This window comes from Coregonus lavaretus (assembly GCF_964263955.1).
Source record: "Coregonus lavaretus genome assembly, contig: HAP1_SCAFFOLD_2692, whole genome shotgun sequence".
In the NCBI taxonomy this organism is placed as follows: domain Eukaryota; kingdom Metazoa; phylum Chordata; class Actinopteri; order Salmoniformes; family Salmonidae; genus Coregonus; species Coregonus lavaretus.
This window is the reverse complement of record NW_028158620.1, coordinates 36,671-60,885: the sequence shown is the minus strand read 5'-3', so window position 1 is coordinate 60,885 and position 24,215 is coordinate 36,671. Positions and strand designations below refer to the sequence as shown.

Here is a 24,215-nt window from a genome sequence, read left to right as displayed (position 1 = left end):
GTGACTTGGTGTATAGGGAGAAAAGGAGAGGGCCTAGAACTGAGCCTTGGGGGACACCAGTGGTGAGAGCACGTGGTGCGGAGACAGCTTCTCGCCACGCCACTTGGTAGGAGCGACCGGTCAGGTAGGACGCAATCCAGGAGTGAGCCGCGCCGGAGATGCCCAGCTCGGAGAGGGTGGAGAGGAGGATCTGATGGTTCACAGTATCAAAGGCAGCAGACAGGTCTAGAAGGACAAGAGCAGAGGAGAGAGAGTTAGCTTTAGCAGTGCGGAGAGTTTCCGTGACACAGAGAAGAGCAGTCTCAGTTGAATGACCAGTCCTGAAACCTGATTGGTTTGGATCAAGAAGGTCATTCTGAGAGAGATAGCAAGAGAGTTGGCTAAAGACGGCACGCTCAATAGTTTTGGAAAGAAAAGAAAGAAGGGATACTGGTCTGTAGTTGTTGACATCAGTGGGGTCGAGTGTTGGTTTTTTGAGAAGGGGAGCAACTCTCGCTCTCTTGAAGACGGAAGGGACATGGCCAGCGGTCAAGGATGAGTTGATCAGCGAGGTGAGGTAGGGGAGAAGGTCACCGGAGATGGTCTGGAGAAGGGAGGAGGGGATGGGGTCAAGCGGGCAGGTTGTTGGGCGGCCTGCAGTCACAAGTCGCAGGATTTTATCTGGAGAGAGAGGGGAGAAAGAAGTCAAAGCATAGGGTAGGGCAGTGTGAGCAGGACCAGCAGTGTCATTAGACTTAACAAACGAGGATCGGATGTCGTCAACCTTCTTTTCAAAGTGGTTGACGAAGTCATCCACAGAGAGAGAGGAGGGGGGGGGGGGGGGGGGAGGAGGATTCAGGAGGGAGGAAAATGTGGCAAAGAGCTTCCTAGGGTTAGAGGCAGATGCTTGGAATTTAGAGTGGTAGAAGGTGGCTTTAGCAGCAGAAACAGATGAAGAAAATGTAGAGAGGAGGGAGTGAAAAGATGCCAGGTCGGCAGGGAGTTTAGTTTTCTTCCATTTCCGCTCCGCTGCGCGGAGCTCTGTTCTGTGAGCTCGCAATGAGTCATCAAGCCACGGAGCTGGAGGGGAGGACCGAGCCGGCCGGGAGGATAGGGGACACAGAGAGTCAAAGGATGCAGAAAGGGAGGAGAGGAGGGTTGAGGAGGCAGAATCAGGAGATTGGAGGGAGAAGGATTGAGCAGAGGGAAGAGATGATAGGATGGAAGAGGAGAGAGTAGTGGGAGAGAGAGAGCGAAGGTTGCGGCGGCGCATTACCATCTGTGTAGGGGCAGAGTGAGTAGTGTGGGAGGAGAGCGAGAGGGAAAAGGAAACAAAGTAGTGGTCGGAGACATGGAGGGGAGTTGCAGTGAGATTAGTAGAGGAGCAGCATCTAGTGAAGATGAGGTCAAGCGTATTGCCTGCCTTGTGAGTAGGGGGGGACGGTGAGAGGGTGAGGTCAAAAGAGGAGAGGAGTGGAAAGAAGGAGGCAGAGAGAAATGAGTCAAATGTGGACATAGGGAGGTTGAAATCCCCCAAAACTGTGAGGGGTGAGCCATCCTCAGGGAAGGAACTTATCAAGGCGTCAAGCTCATTGATTAACTCTCCAAGGGAACCTGATTGGCTAGTCTCTTTTACCCCTACCTGGTAGCAACACGTGACTTCCGTCTCGCTTCCGCATTGTCTCCGTGCTGCTGTGCTGTTTGTTGCTACTTGGCTACCTGCCAAACTATTCACGTTTTACTTTTAATAAACGTTTAATCAATCTCTGTGTTCAACAAATTTACCAACTTTTTAGTTTTGTCCTCACTCATCTTTTTTCGTTAAACTTTTTCACCCCGGACGTTTATCCCGAGACAGAAGAGTCATTTTCCTGTGCGTTTTAGCTGCCAATTTTACGTTATTTTCCTTTTTTCCATCGCAACTTTTTTCCCTTATTCAACTTTTTCACTCCGGACGCTTTATCTGGACATGGTTCATCAACATCTTCAACAGCCGAAGCTAAGTAGTAACATTAACATGATGTCTTCTAATTGCAGTCGCTGTACTCATAATATACAGGAGAATTCTCGCCTTACGGCGAGAATAGCTGTGCTACAAGCCCAGCTTCAGACGCAATCGTTAGGCAAGGGTAATATCAGTGTAGGAAAGGAAGAAACAGCGTCTGTGCCACCAGTAAGTACAGACAGTAACGTTAGTATAAATCCCCCCGCACAGTCCCTGCAGCCGGACAACTTTCTCATGGCTTCTGGAGGGAAATACTGTTGGAATGCTCAACCGGTGTCGCTCATTCAGCCGACAGAAACCTTCAACCGGTTTTCCCCATTATGTAGCGATTCGGAGTCTGAGTCTGAGTCTTCTCTAGTCTCTACTCCTCCCGTTACGGGGTCTGAGACTCCGAAGGCTCCCACCATTAGCTCTGACAAATTGAAAACCCTAGTCATTGGCGACTCCATTACCCGCAGTATTAGACTTAAAACGAATCACCCAGCGATCATACACTGTTTACCAGGGGGCAGGGCTACCGACGTTAAGGCTAATCTAAAGATGGTGCTGGCTAAAGCTAAAACTGGCGAGTGTAGAGAGTATAGAGATATTGTTATCCACGTCGGCACCAACGATGTTAGGATGAAACAGTCAGAGGTCACCAAGTGCAACATAGCTTCAGCGTGTAAATCAGCTAGAAAGATGTGTCGGCATCGAGTAATTGTCTCTGGCCCCCTCCCAGTTAGGGGAAGTGACGAGCTCTACAGCAGAGTCTCAGCACTTAATCGCTGGTTGAAAACTGTTTTCTGCCCCTCCCAAAAGATAACATTTGTGGATAATTGGCCCTCTTTCTGGGACTCACCCACAAACAGGACCAAGCCTGACCTGCTGAGGAGTGACGGACTCCATCCTAGCTGGAGGGGTGCTCTCCTCTTATCTACCAACATAGATAGGGCTCTAACTCCTCTAGCCCCACAGTGAAATAGGGTGCAGGCCAGGCAGCAGGCTGTTAGCCAACCTGCCAGCTTAGTGGAGTCTGCCAATAGCACAGTCAGTGTAGTCAGCTCAGCCATACCCATTGAGACTGTGTCTGTGCCTCGACCTAGGTTGGGCAAAACTAAACATGGCGGTGTTCACCCTAGCAATCTTATTAGGATAAAGACCTCCTCCATTCCTGCCATTATTGAAAGAGATCGTGATACCTCACATCTCAAAATAGGGTTACTTAATGTTAGATCCCTCACTTCAAAGGCAGTCATAGTCAATGAACTAATCACTGATCATAATCTTGATGTGATTGGCCTGACTGAAACATGGCTTAAGCCTGATGAATTTGCTGTGTTAAATGAGGCCTCACCTCCTGGTTACACTAGTGACCATATTCCCCGTGCATCCCGCAAAGGCGGAGGTGTTGCTAACATTTACGATAGCAAATTTCAATTTACAAAAAAAAAAATGGCGTTTTCATCTTTTGAGCTTCTAGTCATGAAATCTATGCAGCCTACTCAATCACTTTTTATAGCTACTGTTTACAGGCCTCCTGGGCCATATACAGCGTTCCTCTCTGAGTTTCCTGAATTCCTATCAGACCTTGTAGTCATAGCAGATCATATTCTAATTTTTGGTGATTTTAATATTCACATGGAGAAGTCCACAGACCCACTCCAAAAGTCTTTCGGAGCCATTATCGACTCAGTGGGTTTTGTCCAACATGTCTCTGGACCTACTCACTGCCACAGTCATACTCTGGACCTAGTTTTGTCCCATGGAATAAATGTTGTAGATCTTAATGTTTTTCCACAAAATCCTGGACTATCGGACCATCATTTTATTACGTTTGCAATCGCAACAAATAATCTGCTCAGACCCCAACCAAGGAGCATCAAAAGTCGTGCTATAAATTCTCAGACAACACAAAAATTCATTGATGCCCTTCCAGACTCCTTCTGCCTACCCAAGGACGTCAGAGGACAAAAATCAGTTAACCACTTAACTGAGGAACTCAATTTAACCTTGCGCAATACCCTAGATGCAGTTGCACCCCTAAAAACGAAAAACATTTGTCATAAGAAACTAGCTCCCTGGTATACAGAAAATACCCGAGCTTTGAAGCAAGCTTCCAGGAAATTGGAACGGAAATGGCGCCACACCAAACTGGAAGTCTTCCGACTAGCTTGGAAAGACAGTACCGTGCAGTACCGAAGAGCCCTCACTGCTGCTCGATCATCCTACTTTTCCAACTTAATCGAGGAAAATAAGAACAATCCAAAATTTATTTTTGATACTGTTGCAAAGCTAACTAAAAAGCAACATTCCCCAAGAGAGGGTGGCTTTCACTTCAGCAGTGATAAATTCATGAACTTCTTTGAGGAAAAGATCATGACCATTAGAAAGCAAATTACGGACTCCTCTTTGAATCTGCGTATTCCTCCAGGGCTTAGCTGTCCTGGATCTGCACAGCTCTGCGAGGGCCTGGGATCGGGAGAGACACTTAAGTGTTTTAGTACTATATCTCTTGACACAATGATGAAAATAATCATGGCCTCTAAACCTTCAAGCTGCATACTGGATCCTATTCCTACTAAACTGCTGAAGGAGCTGCTTCCTGTGCTTGGCCCTCCTATGTTGAACATAATAAACAGCTCTCTATCCACCGGATGTGTACCAAACTCACTAAAAGTGGCAGTGATAAAGCCTCTCTTGAAAAAGCCAAACCTTGACCCGGAAAATATAAAAAACTATCGGCCTATATCGAATCTTCCATTCCTCTCAAAAATTTTAGAAAAAGCTGTTGCGCAGCAACTCACTGCCTTTCTGAAGACAAACAATGTATACGAAATGCTTCAGTCTGGTTTTAGACCCCATCATAGCACTGAGACTGCACTTGTGAAGGTGGTAAATGACCTTTTAATGGCGTCAGACCGAGGCTCTGCATCTGTCCTCGTGCTACTAGACCTTAGTGCTGCCTTTGACACCATCGATCACCACATTCTTTTGGAGAGACTGGAAACCCAAATTGGTCTACACGGACAAGTTCTGGCCTGGTTTAGATCCTACCTGTCGGAAATATATCAGTTTGTTTCTGTGAATGGTCTGTCCTCCGACAAATCAACTGTACATTTCGGTGTTCCTCAAGGTTCCGTTTTAGGACCACTATTGTTTTCACTATATATTTTACCTCTTGGGGATGTTATTCGAAAACGTAATGTTAACTTTCACTGCTATGCGGATGACACACAGCTGTACATTTCAATGAAGCATGGTGAAGCCCCAAAATTGCCCTCGCTAGAAGCCTGTGTTTCAGACATAAGGAAGTGGATGGCTGAAAACTTTTTACTTTTAAACTCGGACAAAACAGAGATGCTTGTTCTAGGTCCCAAGAAACAAAGAGATCTTCTGTTAAATCTGACAATTCATCTTGATGGTTGTAAAGTCGTCTCAAATAAAACTGTGAAGGACCTAGGCATTACTCTTGACCCTGATCTCTCTTTTGACGAACATATCAAGACTGTTTCAAGGACAGCTTTTTTCCATCTACGTAACATTGCAAAAATCAGAAATTTTCTGTCCAAAAATGATGCAGAAAAATTAATCCATGCATTTGTTACTTCTAGGTTAGACTACTGCAATGCTCTATTTTCCGGCTACCCGGATAAAGCACTAAATAAACTTCAGTTAGTGCTAAATACGGCTGCTAGAATCCTGACTAGAACCAAGAAATTTGATCATATTACTCCAGTGCTAGCTTCCCTACACTGGCTTCCTGTTAAGGCAAGGGCTGATTTCAAGGTTTTACTGTTAACCTATAAAGCGTTACATGGGCTTGCTCCTACCTATCTTTCCGAGTTGGTCCTGCCGTACATACCAATACGTACGCTACGGTCACAAGACGCAGGCCTCCTAATTGTCCCTAGAATTTCTAAGCAAACAGCGGGAGGCAGGGCTTTCTCCTATAGATCTCCATTTTTATGGAACAGTCTGCCTACCCATGTGAGAGACGCAGACTCGGTCTCAACCTTTAAGTCTTTACTGAAGACTTATCTCTTCAGTAGGTCATATGATTGAGTGTAGTCTGGCCCAGGAGTGTGAAGGTGAACGGAAAGGCTGGAGCAACGAACAGCCCTTGCTGTCTCTGCCAGGCCGGTTCCCCTCTCCACTGGGGTTCTCTGCCTCTAACCCTGTTGCAGGGGCTGAGTCACTGGCTTGCTGGTGCTCTTTCATGCCGTCCCTGGGAGGGGTGCGTCACTTGAGTGGGTTGAGTTACTGACATGATCTTCCTGTCTGGGTTGGCGCCCCCCCCTTGGTTTGTGCTGTGGTGGAGACCTCTGTGGGCTATACTCGGCCTTGTCTCAGGATTGTAAGTTGGTGGTTGGGGATATCCCTCTAGTGGTGCGGGGGCTGTGCTTTGGCGGAGTGGGTGGGGTTATATCCTTCCTGTTTGGCCCTGTCCGGGGGTTTCTTCGGATGGGGCCACAGTGTCTCCGGACCGCTCCTGTCTCAGCCTCCAGTATTTATGCTGCAGTAGTTTATGTGTCGGGGGGCTGGGGTTAGTTGGTTATACCTGGAGTACTTCTCCTGTCTTATCCAGTGTCCTGTGTGAATTTAAGTATGCTCTCTCTAATTCTCTCGTTCTCTCTTTCTCTCTGAGAACCTGAGCCCTAGGACCATACGTCAGGACTACCGGGCATGATGACACCTTGCTGTCCCCAGTCCGCCTGGCCTTGCTGCTATTCCAGTTTCAACTGTTCTGCCTGCGGCTACGAAACCCCTACCTGTCCCAGACCTGCTGTTTTCAACTCTTAATGATCGGCTATGAAAAGCCAACTGAGAGACCTGAGCCCTAGGACCATACGTCGGGACTACCGGCCGTGGTGACTCCTTGCTGTCCCCAGTCCGCCTGGCCTTGCTGCTATTCCAGTTTAAACTGTTCTGCCTGCGGTTATGGAACCCCTACCTGTCCCAGACCTGCTGTTTTCAACTCTTAATGATCGGCTATGAAAAGCCAACTGAGATTTATTCCTGATTATTATTTGACCATGCTTGTCACTTATGAACATTTTTGAACATCTTGGCATGGTTCTGTTATAATCTCCACCCGGCACAGCCAGAAGAGGACTGGCCACCCCTCATAGCCTGGTTCCTCTCTAGGTTTCTTCCTAGGTTTTCGCCTTTCTAGGGAGTTTTTCCTAGCCACCGTGCTTCTACACCTGCATTACTAGCTGTTTGGGGTTTTAGGCTGGGTTTCTGTACAGCACTTCGAGATATTAGCTGATGTAAGAAGGGCTATATAAAATAAAATTGATTGATTGATAGATGACAAGGATATTAAGCTTAAATGGGCTAGTGACTGTGACAGCATGGAATTCAAATGAGGAGATAGACAGATGGGTTAGGGGAAAAATTGAGAATGTCCACTTGGGAGAAATGAGGATTCCTGTACCACCACCCCTCTGACCAGATGCTCTCGGGGTATGCGAGAACACATGGTCAGACGAGGAGAGAGCAGTAGGAGTAGCAGTGTTTTCAGTGGTGATCCATGTTTCCGTCAGCGCCAGGAAGTCGAGGGACTGGAGGTTGGCATAGGCTGGGATGAAGTCAGCTTTGTTGGCCAGGAGCCCCGGGATGAAGTCAGCTTTGTTTGTCCTCCCTCATCATTAACCACACTGACCACCACTGATATACACACACACACACACACACACACACACACACACACACACACACACACACACACACACACACACACACACACACACACACACACACACACACACACACACACACACACACACACACACACACACACACACACACACACACACACACACCTATAGACACACACACCTATACACACACACCTGTACACACACACCTGTACACACACACACACACACCTGTACACACACACCTGTACACGTCCCAGCACACACACACCCCTGTACAGGTTCCTCCACATGTCATCCATGGTGGTCTGTTCCTACAGGTGTGTATCCCCCCTGTGTTACACCTGGAGCCCAGCCACCTCACTGTGCAGCTGGGAGAGAGTCTCAGGGTGACCTGTCAGGCCTCTGGATACCCGCAGCCCCTGGTCACCTGGAGAAAGACCTCACAGGGCAGGGCACTGCTAGGACCCAGAGGACTACTGCAGGAGCTGGGAGGAGGGGGGGACATGAGGAGACAGGAGCTGGGAGGAGAGGGGGACATGAGGAGACAGGAGCTGGGAGGAGAGGGGGACATGAGGAGACAGGAGAGGGGAGGAGAGGGGGACATGAGGAGACAGGAGAGGGGAGGAGGGGGGGACATGAGGAGACAGGAGCTGGGAGGAGGGGGGGACATGAGGAGACAGGAGCTGGGAGGAGGGGGGGACATGAGGAGACAGGAGAGGGGAGGAGGGGGGGACATGAGGAGACAGGAGAGGGGAGGAGAGGGGGACATGAGGAGACAGGAGAGGGGAGGAGAGGGGGACATGAGGAGACAGGAGAGGGGAGGAGAGGGGGTGAAGAGGAGAGAAGGAAGAGGAGGAGGGGTAGCAAGGGATGTGCTGGGGTCAGTGGGCGGGATGACAGAGGAGGAAGTGGAGGGGGGAGAGAGGGAGAGCTTCGACCCGGACACAGGAAGTGGAATGCTGTTCCTAAGCAATGTGACGGTAGCTCACGCCGGGCGCTATGAGTGCAAGGCCTTGAACCCTGGGGGCGTGGCCCACATGACCTTTCACCTCGCCATCAACATGACATCATCAACCGCACTCTGGCCTCGGCTACACTCTTCCTCCTCGTCATCCCTCTATCTGGGGGAGGTGGTGGGGGTCAGCCAGGAGCCCCTGTATGAAATGGAGAGTATGGACTTCTCAGCTCTGGGCCCGGCCACTCAGACAGTCATCGCAGTGGGCATCTCTCTGCTGGCTCTGATCGCTCTGCTGCTACTCATTATGATCTACAGCCGCCAGCAGCAACACAAACAGGTCTGGACACACCTCACTACTCAATACACCCTTCAGTATGTACTACTAGCTGGATACTGCTCAATACACCCTTCAGTATGTACTACTAGCTGGATACTGCTCAATACACCCTTCAGTATGTACTACTAGCTGGATACTGCTCAATACACCCTTCAGTATGTACTACTAGCTGGATACTATTCAATACACCCTTCAGTATGTACTACTAGCTGGATACTATTCAATACACCCTTCAGTATGTACTACTAGCTGGATACTACTCAATACACCCTTCAGTATGTACTACTAGCTGTATACTACTCAATACACCCTTCAGTATGTACTACTAGCTGTATACTACTCAATACACCCTTCAGTATGTACTACTAGCTGGATACTACTCAATACACCCTTCAGTATGTACTACTAGCTGGATACTGCTCAATACACCCTTCAGTATGTACTACTAGCTGGATACTACTCAATACACCCTTCAGTATGTACTACTAAGCTGGATACTATTCAATACACCCTTCAGTATGTACTACTAGCTGGATACTATTCAATACACCCTTCAGTATGTACTACTAGCTGGATACTACTCAATACACCCTTCAGTATGTACTACTAGCTGGATACTGCTCAATACACCCTTCAGTATGTACTACTAGCTGGATACTACTCAATACACCCTTCAGTATGTACTACTAGCTGGATACTACTCAATACACCCTTCAGTATGTACTACTAAGCTGGATACTACTCAATACACCCTTCAGTATGTACTACTAGCTGGATACTACTCAATACACCCTTCAGTATGTACTACTAGCTGGATACTACTCAATACACCCTTCAGTATGTACTACTAGCTGGATACTATTCAATACACCCTTCAGTATGTACTACTAGCTGGATACTATTCAATACACCCTTCAGTATGTACTACTAGCTGGATACTATTCAATACACCCTTCAGTATGTACTACTAGCTGGATACTGCTCAATATACCCTTCAGTATGTACTACTAGCTGGATACTATTCAATACACCCTTCAGTATGTACTACTAGCTGTATACTACTCAATACACCCTTCAGTATGTACTACTAGCTGGATACTACTCAATACACCCTTCAGTATGTACTACTAGCTGGATACTATTCAATACACCCTTCAGTATGTACTACTAGCTGGATACTGCCCAATACACCCTTCAGTATGTACTACTAGCTGGATACTGCTCAATACACCCTTCAGTATGTACTACTAGCTGGATACTACTCAATACACCCTTCAGTATGTACTACTAAGCTGGATACTATTCAATACACCCTTCAGTATGTACTACTAGCTGGATACTATTCAATACACCCTTCAGTATGTACTACTAGCTGGATACTGCTCAATACACCCTTCAGTATGTACTACTAGCTGGATACTATTCAATACACCCTTCAGTATGTACTACTAGCTAGATACTGCTCAATACACCCTTCAGTATGTACTACTAGCTGGATACTGCTCAATACACCCTTCAGTATGTACTACTAGCTGGATACTACTCAATACACCCTTCAGTATGTACTACTAGCTGGATACTGCTCAATACACCCTTCAGTATGTACTACTAGCTGGATACTATTCAATACACCCTTCAGTATGTACTACTAGCTGGATACTACTCAATACACCCTTCAGTATGTACTACTAGCTGGATACTGCTCAATACACCCTTCAGTATGTACTACTAGCTGGATACTATTCAATACACCCTTCAGTATGTACTACTAGCTGGATACTACTCAATACACCCTTCAGTATGTACTACTAGCTGGATACTGCTCAATACACCCTTCAGTATGTACTACTAGCTGGATACTATTCAATACACCCTTCAGTATGTACTACTAGCTGGATACTACTCAATACACCCTTCAGTATGTACTAATAGCTGGATACTACTCAATACACCCTTCAGTATGTACTACTAGCTGGATACTGCTCAATAAACCCTTCAGTATGTACTACTAGCTGGATACTACTCAATACACCCTTCAGTATGTACTACTAGCTGGATACTACTCAATACACCCTTCAGTATGTACTACTAGCTGGATACTACTCAATACACCCTTCAGTATGTACTACTAGCTGGATACTATTCAATACACCCTTCAGTATGTACTACTAGCTGGATACTATTCAATACACCCTTCAGTATGTACTACTAGCTGGATACTGCTCAATACACCCTTCAGTATGTACTACTAGCTGGATACTGCTCAATACACCCTTCAGTATGTACTACTAGCTGGATACTACTCAATACACCCTTCAGTATGTACTACTAAGCTGGATACTATTCAATACACCCTTCAGTATGTACTACTAGCTGGATACTATTCAATACACCCTTCAGTATGTACTACTAGCTGGATACTGCTCAATACACCCTTCAGTATGTACTACTAGCTGGATACTATTCAATACACCCTTCAGTATGTACTACTAGCTAGATACTGCTCAATACACCCTTCAGTATGTACTACTAGCTGGATACTGCTCAATACACCCTTCAGTATGTACTACTAGCTGGATACTACTCAATACACCCTTCAGTATGTACTACTAGCTGGATACTGCTCAATACACCCTTCAGTATGTACTACTAGCTGGATACTATTCAATACACCCTTCAGTATGTACTACTAGCTGGATACTACTCAATACACCCTTCAGTATGTACTACTAGCTGGATACTGCTCAATACACCCTTCAGTATGTACTACTAGCTGGATACTATTCAATACACCCTTCAGTATGTACTACTAGCTGGATACTGCTCAATACACCCTTCAGTATGTACTACTAGCTGGATACTACTCAATACACCCTTCAGTATGTACTACTAGCTGGATACTGCTCAATACACCCTTCAGTATGTACTACTAGCTGGATACTACTCAATACACCCTTCAGTATGTACTAATAGCTGGATACTACTCAATACACCCTTCAGTATGTACTACTAGCTGGATACTACTCAATACACCCTTCAGTATGTACTATTAGCTGGATACTATTCAATACACCCTTCAGTATGTACTACTAGCTGGATACTATTCAATACACCCTTCAGTATGTACTACTTAATGTATGAATGTGTGTTGTGTTAATGTGTTAATGTGTTAATATGTGTCGTGTTAATGTGTTAATATGTGTTGTGTTTTTGTGTTGTGTTAATGTGTTAATATGTGTTGTGTTAATGTATGAATATGTGTTGTGGTAATGTGTTAATATGTGTTGTATTAATGTGTGTTGTGTGAATGTGTTAATATGTGTTGTGTTAATGTGTAGTGGCTTCCTTTCCTCTTTACCATAGCCACTGCCCTAGCCTGAAGCGGGGTTGTTTCGGACGCATACAGTCCACACTCAACGTTTCCAAACGGCCAAACATTCAATGAGATCCAGGGATATAGTGCAACAAAAATGTTTATTCTTCTTATCTAACAAAAAGGTATTCTCCAATCAACTTAAAGCAGAGATTACTTGAAATGCAAATACATAATATAATATGACCTGTCTGTCTGTATTTCTGTATGTCTATATGTCTATATGGTCAAAAAACTATACCGCTCCCGCATCTAGCAAGGACTCCTCCCCCCGAAGGCCCAACTTCCTGCCTTTATACTAACACAATTAACACAGTACAATGAATGGGCGAGAGGGGGGGCCAAAAACTGAGTTACACTAATAACAAATGAATATATCTCAATCCGGTAAATAAATCATAAAGGTACGTACCTAATATTTCATCATATACATTAATATTTAATATATTTACACAAATGTACATGGAGCTCAGTATGTTCAGTCTTTTATACAAAATATGCCCAAATCGGCTCTAACAAATGTGTTAATGTGTGTTGTGTTAAAATGTGTTGTGTTAATATGTGTTGTGTTAATATGTGTCGTGGTAATGTTTGGTGTGTTAATGTGTGTTGTGTTAATGTGTTAATGTGTGTTTTGTTAATGTGCGTTGTGTTAATATGTGTCGTGCTAATGTGTTAATATGTTGTGTTGTTGTATTATCAGCCAGACGACAGCAGTAAGGAAGAGAGGATCCTGCACGTTAATAACTACTCAGACGGTCCCACCACATCCTCTCAGCTGGAAGAGTACTGTGACGACGCCGGACACGAGATGTACGTCCTCAACTGCTCCCGCTCCGGCCCCGCCCTGCCAACACACGCTGGACTCCTGGCCAATCAGCATGCAGCTAGCCTGGCCAATCAGCATACAGGAGTCCTAGCCAATCAGCAGGGGGTGCTGGTACTACAGGAAGGTTTGGAAGGTAAAGAACCTCTTACATTCTGCAAAATAAAATCCAATAAATGACTGTAAATAGGATTGTTAAACACTTTATTTGGACAGTAGAGCTAAAACCTTTCATTTGGTGCTATACTCCAGCATTTTGGATTTAAGATCAAATGTTTTATATGAGGTGACAGTACAGAATATCACCTTTTATTTTAGGGTATTTTCTTACATATGTATTTTACAGTTTAGAAATGAATGCACTTTATGTATCTAGTCCCCCCATTTGAAGGTGTCATAAGTCTTTTGAAATTTTATTTATAGTGTTTTGCATTTAGTCAAAAGTTTAGTATTTGGTCCCATATTTCTAGCAGGCAATGACTACATCAAGCTTGTGACTCTACAAACTTGTTGGATGCATTTGCAGTTTGTTTTGGTTGTGTTTCAGATTATGTTGTGCCCAATAGAAATGAATGGTAAATAATGTATTGTGTAATTTTGGAGTACATTTTATTATAAATAAGAATATAATATGTTTCTGAACACTTCTACATAAATATGGTTACAGATAATCATGAATGAATTGTGAATAATGATGAGTGAGAACGTTACAGATGCACAAAGACCATGCCTCCAAAACATGCTAACCTCTCACCATTAGCATTTTATATCATACCCCCAAAACATGCTAACCTCTCACCATTAGCATTTTATATCATACCCCCAAAACATGCTAACCTCTCACCATTACCAATAACAGGGGAGATTAGCATTTATGCGGGGATGAGATAATTTTTTTTGTTGATTTGGTTTATTCCCCATTAGCTTTTTGCAGAAGCAGCAGCTACTCTTCCTGGGGTCCACAAAAAACACAAAACAAGATAACTAACAAAACACTGATAGACGAGGACAGTCACACTAATGTAAAATACAGATACACAAACAACACAACTAAACAATGATACACAAACAACACAACTAAACAATGATACACAAACAACACAACTAAGCAATGATACACAAACAACACAACTAAACAATGATACACAAACAACACAACTAAACAATGATGTGTGTCATAGAGTGTGTCTGTGTGTCTGTGTGTGTGTGTGTGTGTCTGTGTGTCTGTGTGTGTGTGTGTCTGTGTGTCTGTGTGTCTGTGTGTCTGTGTGTGTGTGTGTCTGTGTGTGTGTGTGTCTGTGTGTCTGTGTGTCTGTGTGTGTGTGTGTGTGTCTGTGTGTCTGTGTGTCCCCTAGAAGTCCCAGCCGTTCCATGAGTTGTTGTCTTTTAAAGGTCATGTTGCTGTTTGTTTGAGTAATTGGAGACGGAAGGGAGTTCCATGTTATCATGGCTCTGTATAAAACTGTGTGTAGCTGTGAATTCGTTTTGGACTTGGGGACTGTGAAGAGACCCATGGTGGCATGTCTTGTGGGGTACAGTGGGGAGAACAAGTATTTGATACACTGCCGATTTTGCAGGTTTTCCTACTTACAAAGCATGTAGAGGTCTGTAATTTTTATCATAGGGACACTTCAACTGTGAGAGATGGAATCTAAAACAAAAATCCAGAAAATCACATTGTATGATTTTTAAGTAATTAATTTGCATTTTATTGCATGACATAAGTATTTGATCACCTACCAACCAGTAAGAATTCCGGCTCTCACAGACCTGTTAGTTTTTCTTTAAGAAGCCCTCCTGTTCTCCACTCATTACATGTATTAACTGCACCTGTTTGAACTCGTTATCTGTATAAAAGACACCTGTCCACACACTCAATCAAACAGACTCCAACCTCTCCACAATGGCCAAGACCAGAGAGCTGTGTAAGGACATCAGGGATAAAATTGTAGACCTGCACAAGGCTGGGATGGGCTACAGGACAATAGGCAAGCAGCTTGGTGAGAAGGCAACAACTGTTGGCGCAATTATTAGAAAATGGAAGAAGTTCAAGATGACGGTCAATCACCCTTGGTCTGGGGCTCCATGCAAGATCTCACCTCGTGGGGCATCAATGATCATGAGGAAGGTGAGGGATCAGCCCAGAACTACACGGCAGGACCTGGTCAATGACCTGAAGAGAGCTGGGACCACAGTCTCAAAGAAAACCATTAGTAACACACTACGCCGTCATGGATTAAAATCCTGCAGCGCACGCATGGTCCCCCTTCTCAAGCCAGCGCATGTCCAGGCCCGTCTGAAGTTTGCCAATGACCATCTGGATGATCCAGAGGAGGAATGGGAGAAGGTCATGTGGTCTGATGAGACAAAAATAGAGCTTTTTGATCTAAACTCCACTCGCCGTGTTTGGAGGAAGAAGAAGGATGAGTACAACCCCAAGAACACCATCCCAACCGTGAAGCATGGAGGTGGAAACATCATTCTTTGGGGATGCTTTTCTGCAAAGGGGACAGGACGACTGCACCGTATTGAGGGGAGGATGGATGGGGCCATGTATCGCGAGATCTTGGCCAACAACCTCCTTCCCTCAGCAAGAGCATTGAGGATGGGTCGTGGCTGGGTCTTCCAGCATGACAACGACCCGAAACACACAGCCAGGGCAACTAAGGAGTGGCTCCGTAAGAAGCATCTCAAGGTCCTGGAGTGGCCTAGCCAGTCTACAGACCTGAACCCAATAGAAAATCTTTGGAGGGAGCTGAAAGTCCGTATTGCCTAGCGACAGCCCCGAAACCTGAAGGATCTGGAGAAGGTCTGTATGGAGGAGTGGGCCAAAATCCCTGCTGCAGTGTGTGCAAACCTGGTCAAGATCTACAGGAAACGTATGATCTCTATAATTGCAAACAAAGGTTTCTGTACCAAATATTAAGTTCTGCTTTTCTGATGTATCAAATACTTATGTCATGCAATAAAATGCAAATTAATTACTTTAAAATCATACAATGTGATTTTCTGTTGATGTTAGTTCTGTATGTGCAGTTAAGGGCAAGGCGTGCTGCTCTGGTTTGAACCAGCTGCAGCTTTGCTAGGTCTTTCTTTGCTGCCCCTGACCATATTACCAGACAGTCATCAAGACGGGACAAGATCAGAACCTGAACAACTAGTACAGTTGATTTTTGTGTCAAAAACACAGAACGTCTTTTCATAACAGACATACCCCTCCCCCATATTCACAACAACTTTGTCAATATGACTTGACCATGATAACTGACCATCCAATGTTACATCAACTTTAAAGAATGATGGAGATTAATTGGGTTTTCTCCCCATGATATCATTTAATGTTCTCCAAAGTCCTTTTCCATTTTGTTTTATGTCATTTATCTTTGTTTGGTAATATAATTTATTGTTTTTGTTAAGTTTAGTCACAACATTTCTCTATTAACAGCTGAGCAGCCTGACCTCTTTTGCATGATTTCTTTGAACCATTGTTCAGTTCATCAATCTAGAGGGCTCTAAGAGTTCACAGTTAGTGTCTTAACAGGTGCATGCTGGTCAATTATTGGCATGAATACTTTTTACAAATACGTCCAGTGCTGCATCTGGATTCACTTCCTCATACACATCAGACCAACACAAATGTTTCACATCTTCAACAAAAGAGTACTGAATTGTTTTGTGTGATCTCTAATAAATTACTTTAGGCCCTGCTTTCCTTGTTATTGCCACAATGTTATGGTCACTATAGCCAATGGGAACTGATATTGCTTTGGAGCAAAGCTCTGCAGCGTTGGTGAATATATGATCAATACAAGTGGATGTCACAGATCCATCACTATTGATATACACTCTAGTTGGTTGAGTGATAACCTGGGTCATATTACAGGCATTAGTCACAGTTAGAAGCTCTTGAAAGGACAGTTAGTTGCTAAACAGTCAATGTCCAGGTCACCCAGAAAATAGCACATTATCAAGCATTACACACATATTATCCAGATACTGACTGTTAGCACTTGGTGGCCTGTATCAGCACCCCAAAAGAAGAGGCTTTAGATGAAGCAGACGAACAACATTTGACATGAGATCCTCTCTAAGCTTTACATGAATATGGCTCTGAACATATACAGCAACACCTCCCCTACAGGCATTCCTGTCTTTTCTGTAGATGTTATATCCCTGTACTCCTACTGCTGTATCATCAAAGCTATTATCTAAGTGAGTTTCAGAGATGGCCAGTATATGAACGTTATCCAATGTTAGCAAGTTATTGATTTCATTAACCTTATTTCATATATTAATATGGCTATTCTTAGCCCTTTTCTTGATGATGAAGATGAGGATGATGAAGATGAGGATGATGAGGATGATGATGATTGTATTATGTATTAAAAATAGTTCCCTAACTGTCCATCTGTATTTTGAAAGGTGCTTATAAGTTGTAACTAAAACTTATGTAGGTCCATATTATTATCATTATCATTATTATTATTATCATTATTATTATTATTATTATTATTATTATTATTATTATTATTATTATTATTATTATCATTATTATTGTCATTATCATTGTCATTATTAATATTATTATTATTATTATATTATTATATCATTATTATTATATCATTATTATCATTATTACTGTTATTATTATTGTTACTATTGTTATTATTCTCCAGGACAATGGCAGGCTGGAGGACTGGGGTATAGTAGGGCCCCTGTAGAGGGACTAGAAGGGCCCTACGAGATCCACTGCTGAGAGGACATCTACTGAGGGGAGGAGATCCGCTGAGGGGATGAGATCCACTGCTGGGAGGAGATCCACTGAGGGGAGAGATTCACTGAGGAGAGGAGATCCACTGAGGGGAGAGATCCATTGATAGGGACAGGAGGATATCTAGTGCTGAGAGTAGATTTTTGAAGAGATGTGACTTTTTCTCTCTCTAAACCACACCCTGACGAACAATAATGGTTAACTATATAAATAAATCCAGCCTCAGGATATGCGGTTTCCAGTTTTTACTAATTCCAGTGACAATCACCAAATAAAATGATCTTGGGACGTAATGCGGTCGGCATTTGATGGTGAGGTATTCCTGATCGAGAGAACAAAAGGACTTGAGTTCCTGTTCGTTACCACAATCACACCATGAGTAAGTTAATCATGAGACATACCCCTCCACCTTTCTTTTTCCCAGAGAGCTCTTTCTTCCTGTCCGCGCAATGAACCCCGCTGGCTGTATGGACGTGGACAGTATATCCGGAGAGAGCCATGATTCCATAAAACGGAGTATGTTACAGTCCCTGACTTCTCCTCCCTCTTCTCCTCCCTCTTCTCCTCCCTCTTCTCCTCCCACTTCTCCTCCCTCTTCTCCTCCCACTTCTCCTCCCTCTTCTTCTCCCTCTTCTCCTCCCTCTTCTCCTCCTTCTCCTCCCTCTTCTCCTCCCCCTTCTCCTCCCTCTTCTCCTCCCTCTTCTCCTCCCACTTCTCCTCCCTCTTCTCCTCCCTCTTCTCCTCCCCCTTCTCCTCCCCCTTCTCCTCCCTCTTCTCCTCCCTCTTCTCCTCCCTCTTCTCCTCCTTCTCCTCCCTCTTCTCCTCCCCCTTCTCCTCCCTCTTCTCCTCCCTCTTCTCCTCCCACTTCTCCTCCCCCTTCTCCTCCCTCTTCTCCTCCCTCTTCTCCTCCCTCTTCTCCTCCCTCTTCTCCTCCTTCTCCTCCCTCTTCTCCTCCCCCTTCTCCTCCCTCTTCTCCTCCCTCTTCTCCTCCCACTTCTCCTCCCACTTCTCCTCCCTCTTCTCCTCCCACTTCTCCTCCCCCTTCTCCTCCCTCTTCTCCTCCCTCTTCTCCTCCTTCTCCTCCCTCTTCTCCTCCCCCTTCTCCTCCCTCTTCTCCTCCCTCTTCTCCTCCCACTTCTCCTCCCTCTTTTCCAGAGTTGATGTTTCTCTGTAGCACCAGGGATAAATGGGACTGCTTTCAAACAAAGCGTCCAGGTCAGGGAAGTCATATTTCTGGTGAGTGACCGCCGATCTAATATCCAAAAGTTATTTTCGGCTGTAATAATACAGGAAACTTTCTGAGCAAATAATGTAAGAAATAAGACGCACAAAAAAAAAATACTGCAAAGTTGTCAAGGAGCTAGAAACAGGGTGACGTGTCTGTCGGTGCCATCATGTTACCCACTTCATATGTATATACTGTATTCTAGTCATGGTTCATCCTATATAACTACTGCTGTCCACTTCATATGTATATACTGTATTCTAGTCATGGTTCATCCTATATAACTACTGCTGTCCACTTCATATCTATATACTGTATTCTAGTCATGGTTCATCCTATATAACTACTGCTGTCCACTTCATATGTATATACTGTATTCTAGTCATGGTTCATCCTATATAACTACTGCTGTCCTCTTCATATGTATATACTGTATTCTAGTCATGGTTCATCCTATATAACTACTGCTGTCCTCTTCATATGTATATACTGTATTCTAGTCATGGTTCATCCTATATAACTACTGCTGTCCTCTTCATATGTATATATTGCATTCCAGTCATGGTTCATCCTATATAACTACTGCTGTCCTCTTCATATGTATATACTGTATTCTAGTCATGGTTCATCCTATATAACTACTGCTGTCCTCTTCATATGTATATACTGTATTCTAGTCATGGTTCATCCTATATAACTACTGATGTCCTCTTCATATGTATATACTGTATTCTAGTCATGGTTCATCCTATATAACTACTGCTGTCCACTTCATATGTATATACTGTATTCTAGTCATGGTTCATCCTATATAACTACTGCTGTCCTCTTCATATGTATATACTGTATTCTAGTCATGGTTCATCCTATATAACTACTGCTGTACATAACTTTGTAGCTTAGTTGGTAGAGCGTGGCGCTTGTAACGCCAGAGTAGTGGGTTCCATTCCCAGGAATGTAAGTCGATTTGGATAAAAGCATCTGCTAAATTGCATATATTCTATTGATATACTGCACATATACACCATTCACATACATTTATATATACATATACACCATATACACCATATACACCATATACACCATATACACCATATACACCATATACACCATTCACATACATTTATATATACATATACACCATATACACCATATACACCATATACACCATATACACCATTCACATACATTTATATATACACGTGGTCCTCTGTAGCTCAGCTGGTAGAGCACGGCGCTTGTAACGCCAAGGTAGTGGGTTCGATCCCCGGGACCACCCATACACAAAAATGTATGCACGCATGACTGTAAGTCGCTTTGGATAAAAGCGTCTGCTAAATGGCATATTATATTATATTATATATTATTATATTATATTATACATATACACCATATACACCATATACACCATTCACATACATTTATATATACATATACACCATATACACCATATACACCATATACACCATATACACCATTCACATACATTTATATATACATATACACCATATACACCATATACACCATATACACCATATACACCATATACACCATTCACATACATTTATATTCCACACTCTGATTCAGAAGCTACTTCCCTGCCATTCTATCGGTTTTGCCATGTGTGTTTTTTTAAACTAAGTATTTATATACTGTATTCTCGACATAGCTCATTCTAATATTTCTACTACTGTATATTGCATTTTAGTTACACTGTTTATACACACCACATATTTATTCATATACTGGATTCTTGACATAGCTCACTGTAATATATCTACTGCTGTACATATTCTTACTGTATCTTGTGTCAATTAATCTGGTATATATATATATACAGTGAGGGAAAAAAGTATTTGATCCCTGCTGATTTTGTACGTTTGCCCACTGACAAAGAAATGATCAGTCTATAATTATAATGGTAGGTTTATTTGAACAGCGAGAGACAGAATAACAACAAAAAAATCCAGAAAAACGGGTGTCAAAAATGTTATAAATTGATTTGCATTTTAATGAGGGAAATAAGTATTTGACCCCCTCTCAATCAGAAAGATTTCTGGCTCCCAGGTGTCTTTCATACAGGTAACGAGCTGAGATTAGGAGCACACTGGGGACAAGATTGTAGACCTACACAAGGCTGGAATGGGCTACAAGACCATCACAAAGCATCTTGGTGAGAAGGTGACAACAGTTGGTGCGATTATTCGCAAATGGAAGAAACACAAAAGACGTGTCAATCTCCCTCGGCCTGGGGCTCCATGCAAGATCTCACCTCGTGGAGTTGCAATGATCATGAGAATGGTCAGGAATCAGCCCAGAACTACACGGGAGGATCTTGTCAATGATCTCAAGGCAGCTGGGACCATAGTCACCAAGAAAACAATTGGTAACACACTACGCCGTGAAGGACTGAAATCCTGCAGCGCCCGAAAGGTCTCCCTTCTCAAGAAAGCACATATACATGCCTATCTGAAGTTTGCCAATGAACATCTGAATGATTCAGAGGAGAACTGGGTGAAAGTGTTGTGGTCAGATGAGACCAAAATGGAGCTCTTTGGCATCAACTCAACTCGCCGTGTTTGGAGGAGGAGGAATGCTGCCTATGACCCCAAGAACACCATCCCCACTGTCAAACATAGAGGTGGAAACATTATGCTTTGGGGTGTTTTTCTGCTAAGGGGACAGGACAACTTCACTGCATCAAAGGGACGATGGACGGGGCCATGTACCGTCAAATCTTGGGTGAGAACCTCCTTCCCTCAGCCAGGGCATTGAAAATGGGTCATGAATGGGTATTCCAGCGTGACAATGACCCAAAACACACGGCCAAGGCAACAAAGGAGTGGCTCAAGAAGAAGCACATTAAGGTCCTGGAGTGGCCTAGCCAGTCTCCAGACCTTAACCCCATAGAAAATCTGTGGAGGGAGCTGAAGGTTCGAGTTGCCAAACGTCAGCCTCAAAACCTTAATGACTTGGAGAAGATCTGCAAAGAGGAGTGGGACAAAATCCCTCCTGAGATGTGTGCAAACCTGGTGGCCAACTACAAGAAACGTCTGACCTCTGTGATTGCCAACAAGGGTTTGCCACCAAGTACTAAGTCATGTTTTGCAGACGAGTCAAATACTTATTTCCCTCATTAAAATGCAAATCAATTTATAACATTTTTGACATGCATTTTTCTGGATTTTGTTGTTGTTATTCTGTCTCTCACTGTTCAAATAAACCTACCATTAAAATTATAGACTGATCATGTCTTTGTCAGTGTGCAAACGTACAAAATCAGCAGGGGATCAAATACTTATTGAGATTGCATTTGGATTACTGTTACAGTCCTATTTGGGTTGTTAATTGGATTACTGTGACAGTGCTATTTGGGTAGTTAATTGGATTCGTTTCGACGTTTCTTGATATTTTTTTTGTCATTACATATATTTTTTTGTCATGAACTTGTTTGACATTTTACTGCAATGTTAGGAGCTAGTAACATAAGCATTTTGCTGCACCTGCAATAACATCTGCTAAACTGTGTACATGAACAATAAACTTTGATTTGATTTTGATATGACTCCGTTAACTCTGTCTGTCTGTCTGTCTGTCTGTCTGTCTGTCGTACCTTGTGAAGGACTGTTGGTTAACTCTGTCTGTCTGTCGTACCTTGTGAAGAACTGTTGGTTAACTCTGTCTGTCTGTCGTACCTTGTGAAGAACTGTTCAGTAAACCACAGTCCTTTCTATCTGTCTTGACTTGAGCTATTGCTAGTGAAGTGCAACAAATCATCAACTGGATCGGGCCCGAAGCTGTTGCTTGTATGAACTAGCCTATTACGGGCCCTCAGAAACCCGAGCAAGTGAGCTCGGGACAGACAGCAGTTTTTTATGACTTTTCCATTGAGTATACAGTGCCTTTTTCCACATTTTGTTACGTTACAGCCTTATTCTAAAATTGATTAAATCAATAAAAATCCTCAGCAATCTACAAACAATACCCCAGAATTACAAAATGAAAACAGGTGTTTTGAAATTGTACCAAATTTATTAAAAATCGAAAACAGAAATACCTTATTTGTTCAGACACTTTGGTATGAGACTCGTAATGGAGCTCAGGTGCATCCTCTTTCCATTGATCCTTGAGATGTTTCTACAACTGGATTGGAGAGAAGGGCCTTGGTAAGGGAGGTGGTCTACAGAGAGGTGCTGTTTCCCTGTCCAGACAGTGTGTTCCCTGGGTTATCAGCCCCCGCTCTTCCCGGAGCAAGAGGAAGAGGTCGGCATACCCTGAACCCGGTCGGCTCTTCTCAAGACCACCTCCAGGTATCGATGACAAGTGGACCACCACCGAACCTCAGCTCCCCGGTATCATCTCGGGCAGAGGGTATGGCTGTCCACTTGAGATCAGCCCCTCCGGATGGAGTCCCGCAAACGTTCCCCCCGTTTAATCGGCCATTTCCCCATCATCGGCCCTTCTGCTGTTCGTCTTCTGTCGCCCCGTACCCTCCGCATAAATCCCTTTTTCATGTGTCTAGGATTAAACCCATGTCTCACAGCCCTTTGTCTCCTGTTTCCAGGCCCCCCCGTTTCTCCCCTGTCTCATCGTTGGCCAACCGGCGTACACAGTGAGGCGCCTCCTGAAGGTTCGACCGCGGGGCAGGGGATTCCAGTACCTGGTTGACTGGGAGGGTTATGGCCCGGAGGAGAGGTGCTGGGTCCCCGCTAGGGACATCCAGGACCCAGGCCTCATCGCTGAGTTCCAACGCCGGCACCCCGGTCAACCAGGTATGCACCCAGGTAGGACACCAGGTGGCACCCCTAGAGGGGGGGTACTGTCACACCCTGCTCTGTTTCACCTGTCTTTGTGCTTGTCTCCACCCCCCTCCAGGTGTCGCCCATCTTCCCCATTATCCCCAGGGTATTTATACCTGTGTTTTCTGTTTGTCTGTTGCCAGTTCGTCTTGTCTCGTCAAGCCTACCAGCGGTTTTTGTAGAAGCACGGTGGCTAGGAAAAACTCCCTAGAAAGGCTGGAACCTAGGAAGAAACCTAGAGAGGAACCAGGCTCTGAGGGGTGGCCAGTCCTCTTCTGGCTGTGCCGGGGGGAGATT

At 44.1% G+C, this 24,215-nt stretch overlaps 1 protein-coding gene across 1 annotated transcript in view; it reads left to right on the top strand.

Annotated features, from left to right (window-relative positions):
• LOC311123755 (leucine-rich repeat-containing protein 24-like) overlaps positions 1-23,735 on the top strand; it is a gene marked incomplete at both ends in the record, with an annotated part of 32,095 nt that extends 8,360 nt beyond the window's left edge. Inside the window, 5 exons of the mRNA XM_084197993.1 lie at positions 7,947-8,132; positions 8,442-8,924; positions 13,001-13,259; positions 23,430-23,490; positions 23,684-23,735. Of these exons, the coding sequence (XP_084054119.1) occupies positions 7,947-8,132; positions 8,442-8,924; positions 13,001-13,259; positions 23,430-23,490; positions 23,684-23,735 (1,041 nt within the window). The remainder of the gene's footprint in view (positions 1-7,946; positions 8,133-8,441; positions 8,925-13,000; positions 13,260-23,429; positions 23,491-23,683) is intronic.
• Positions 23,736-24,215: the final 480 nt, after the last annotated feature.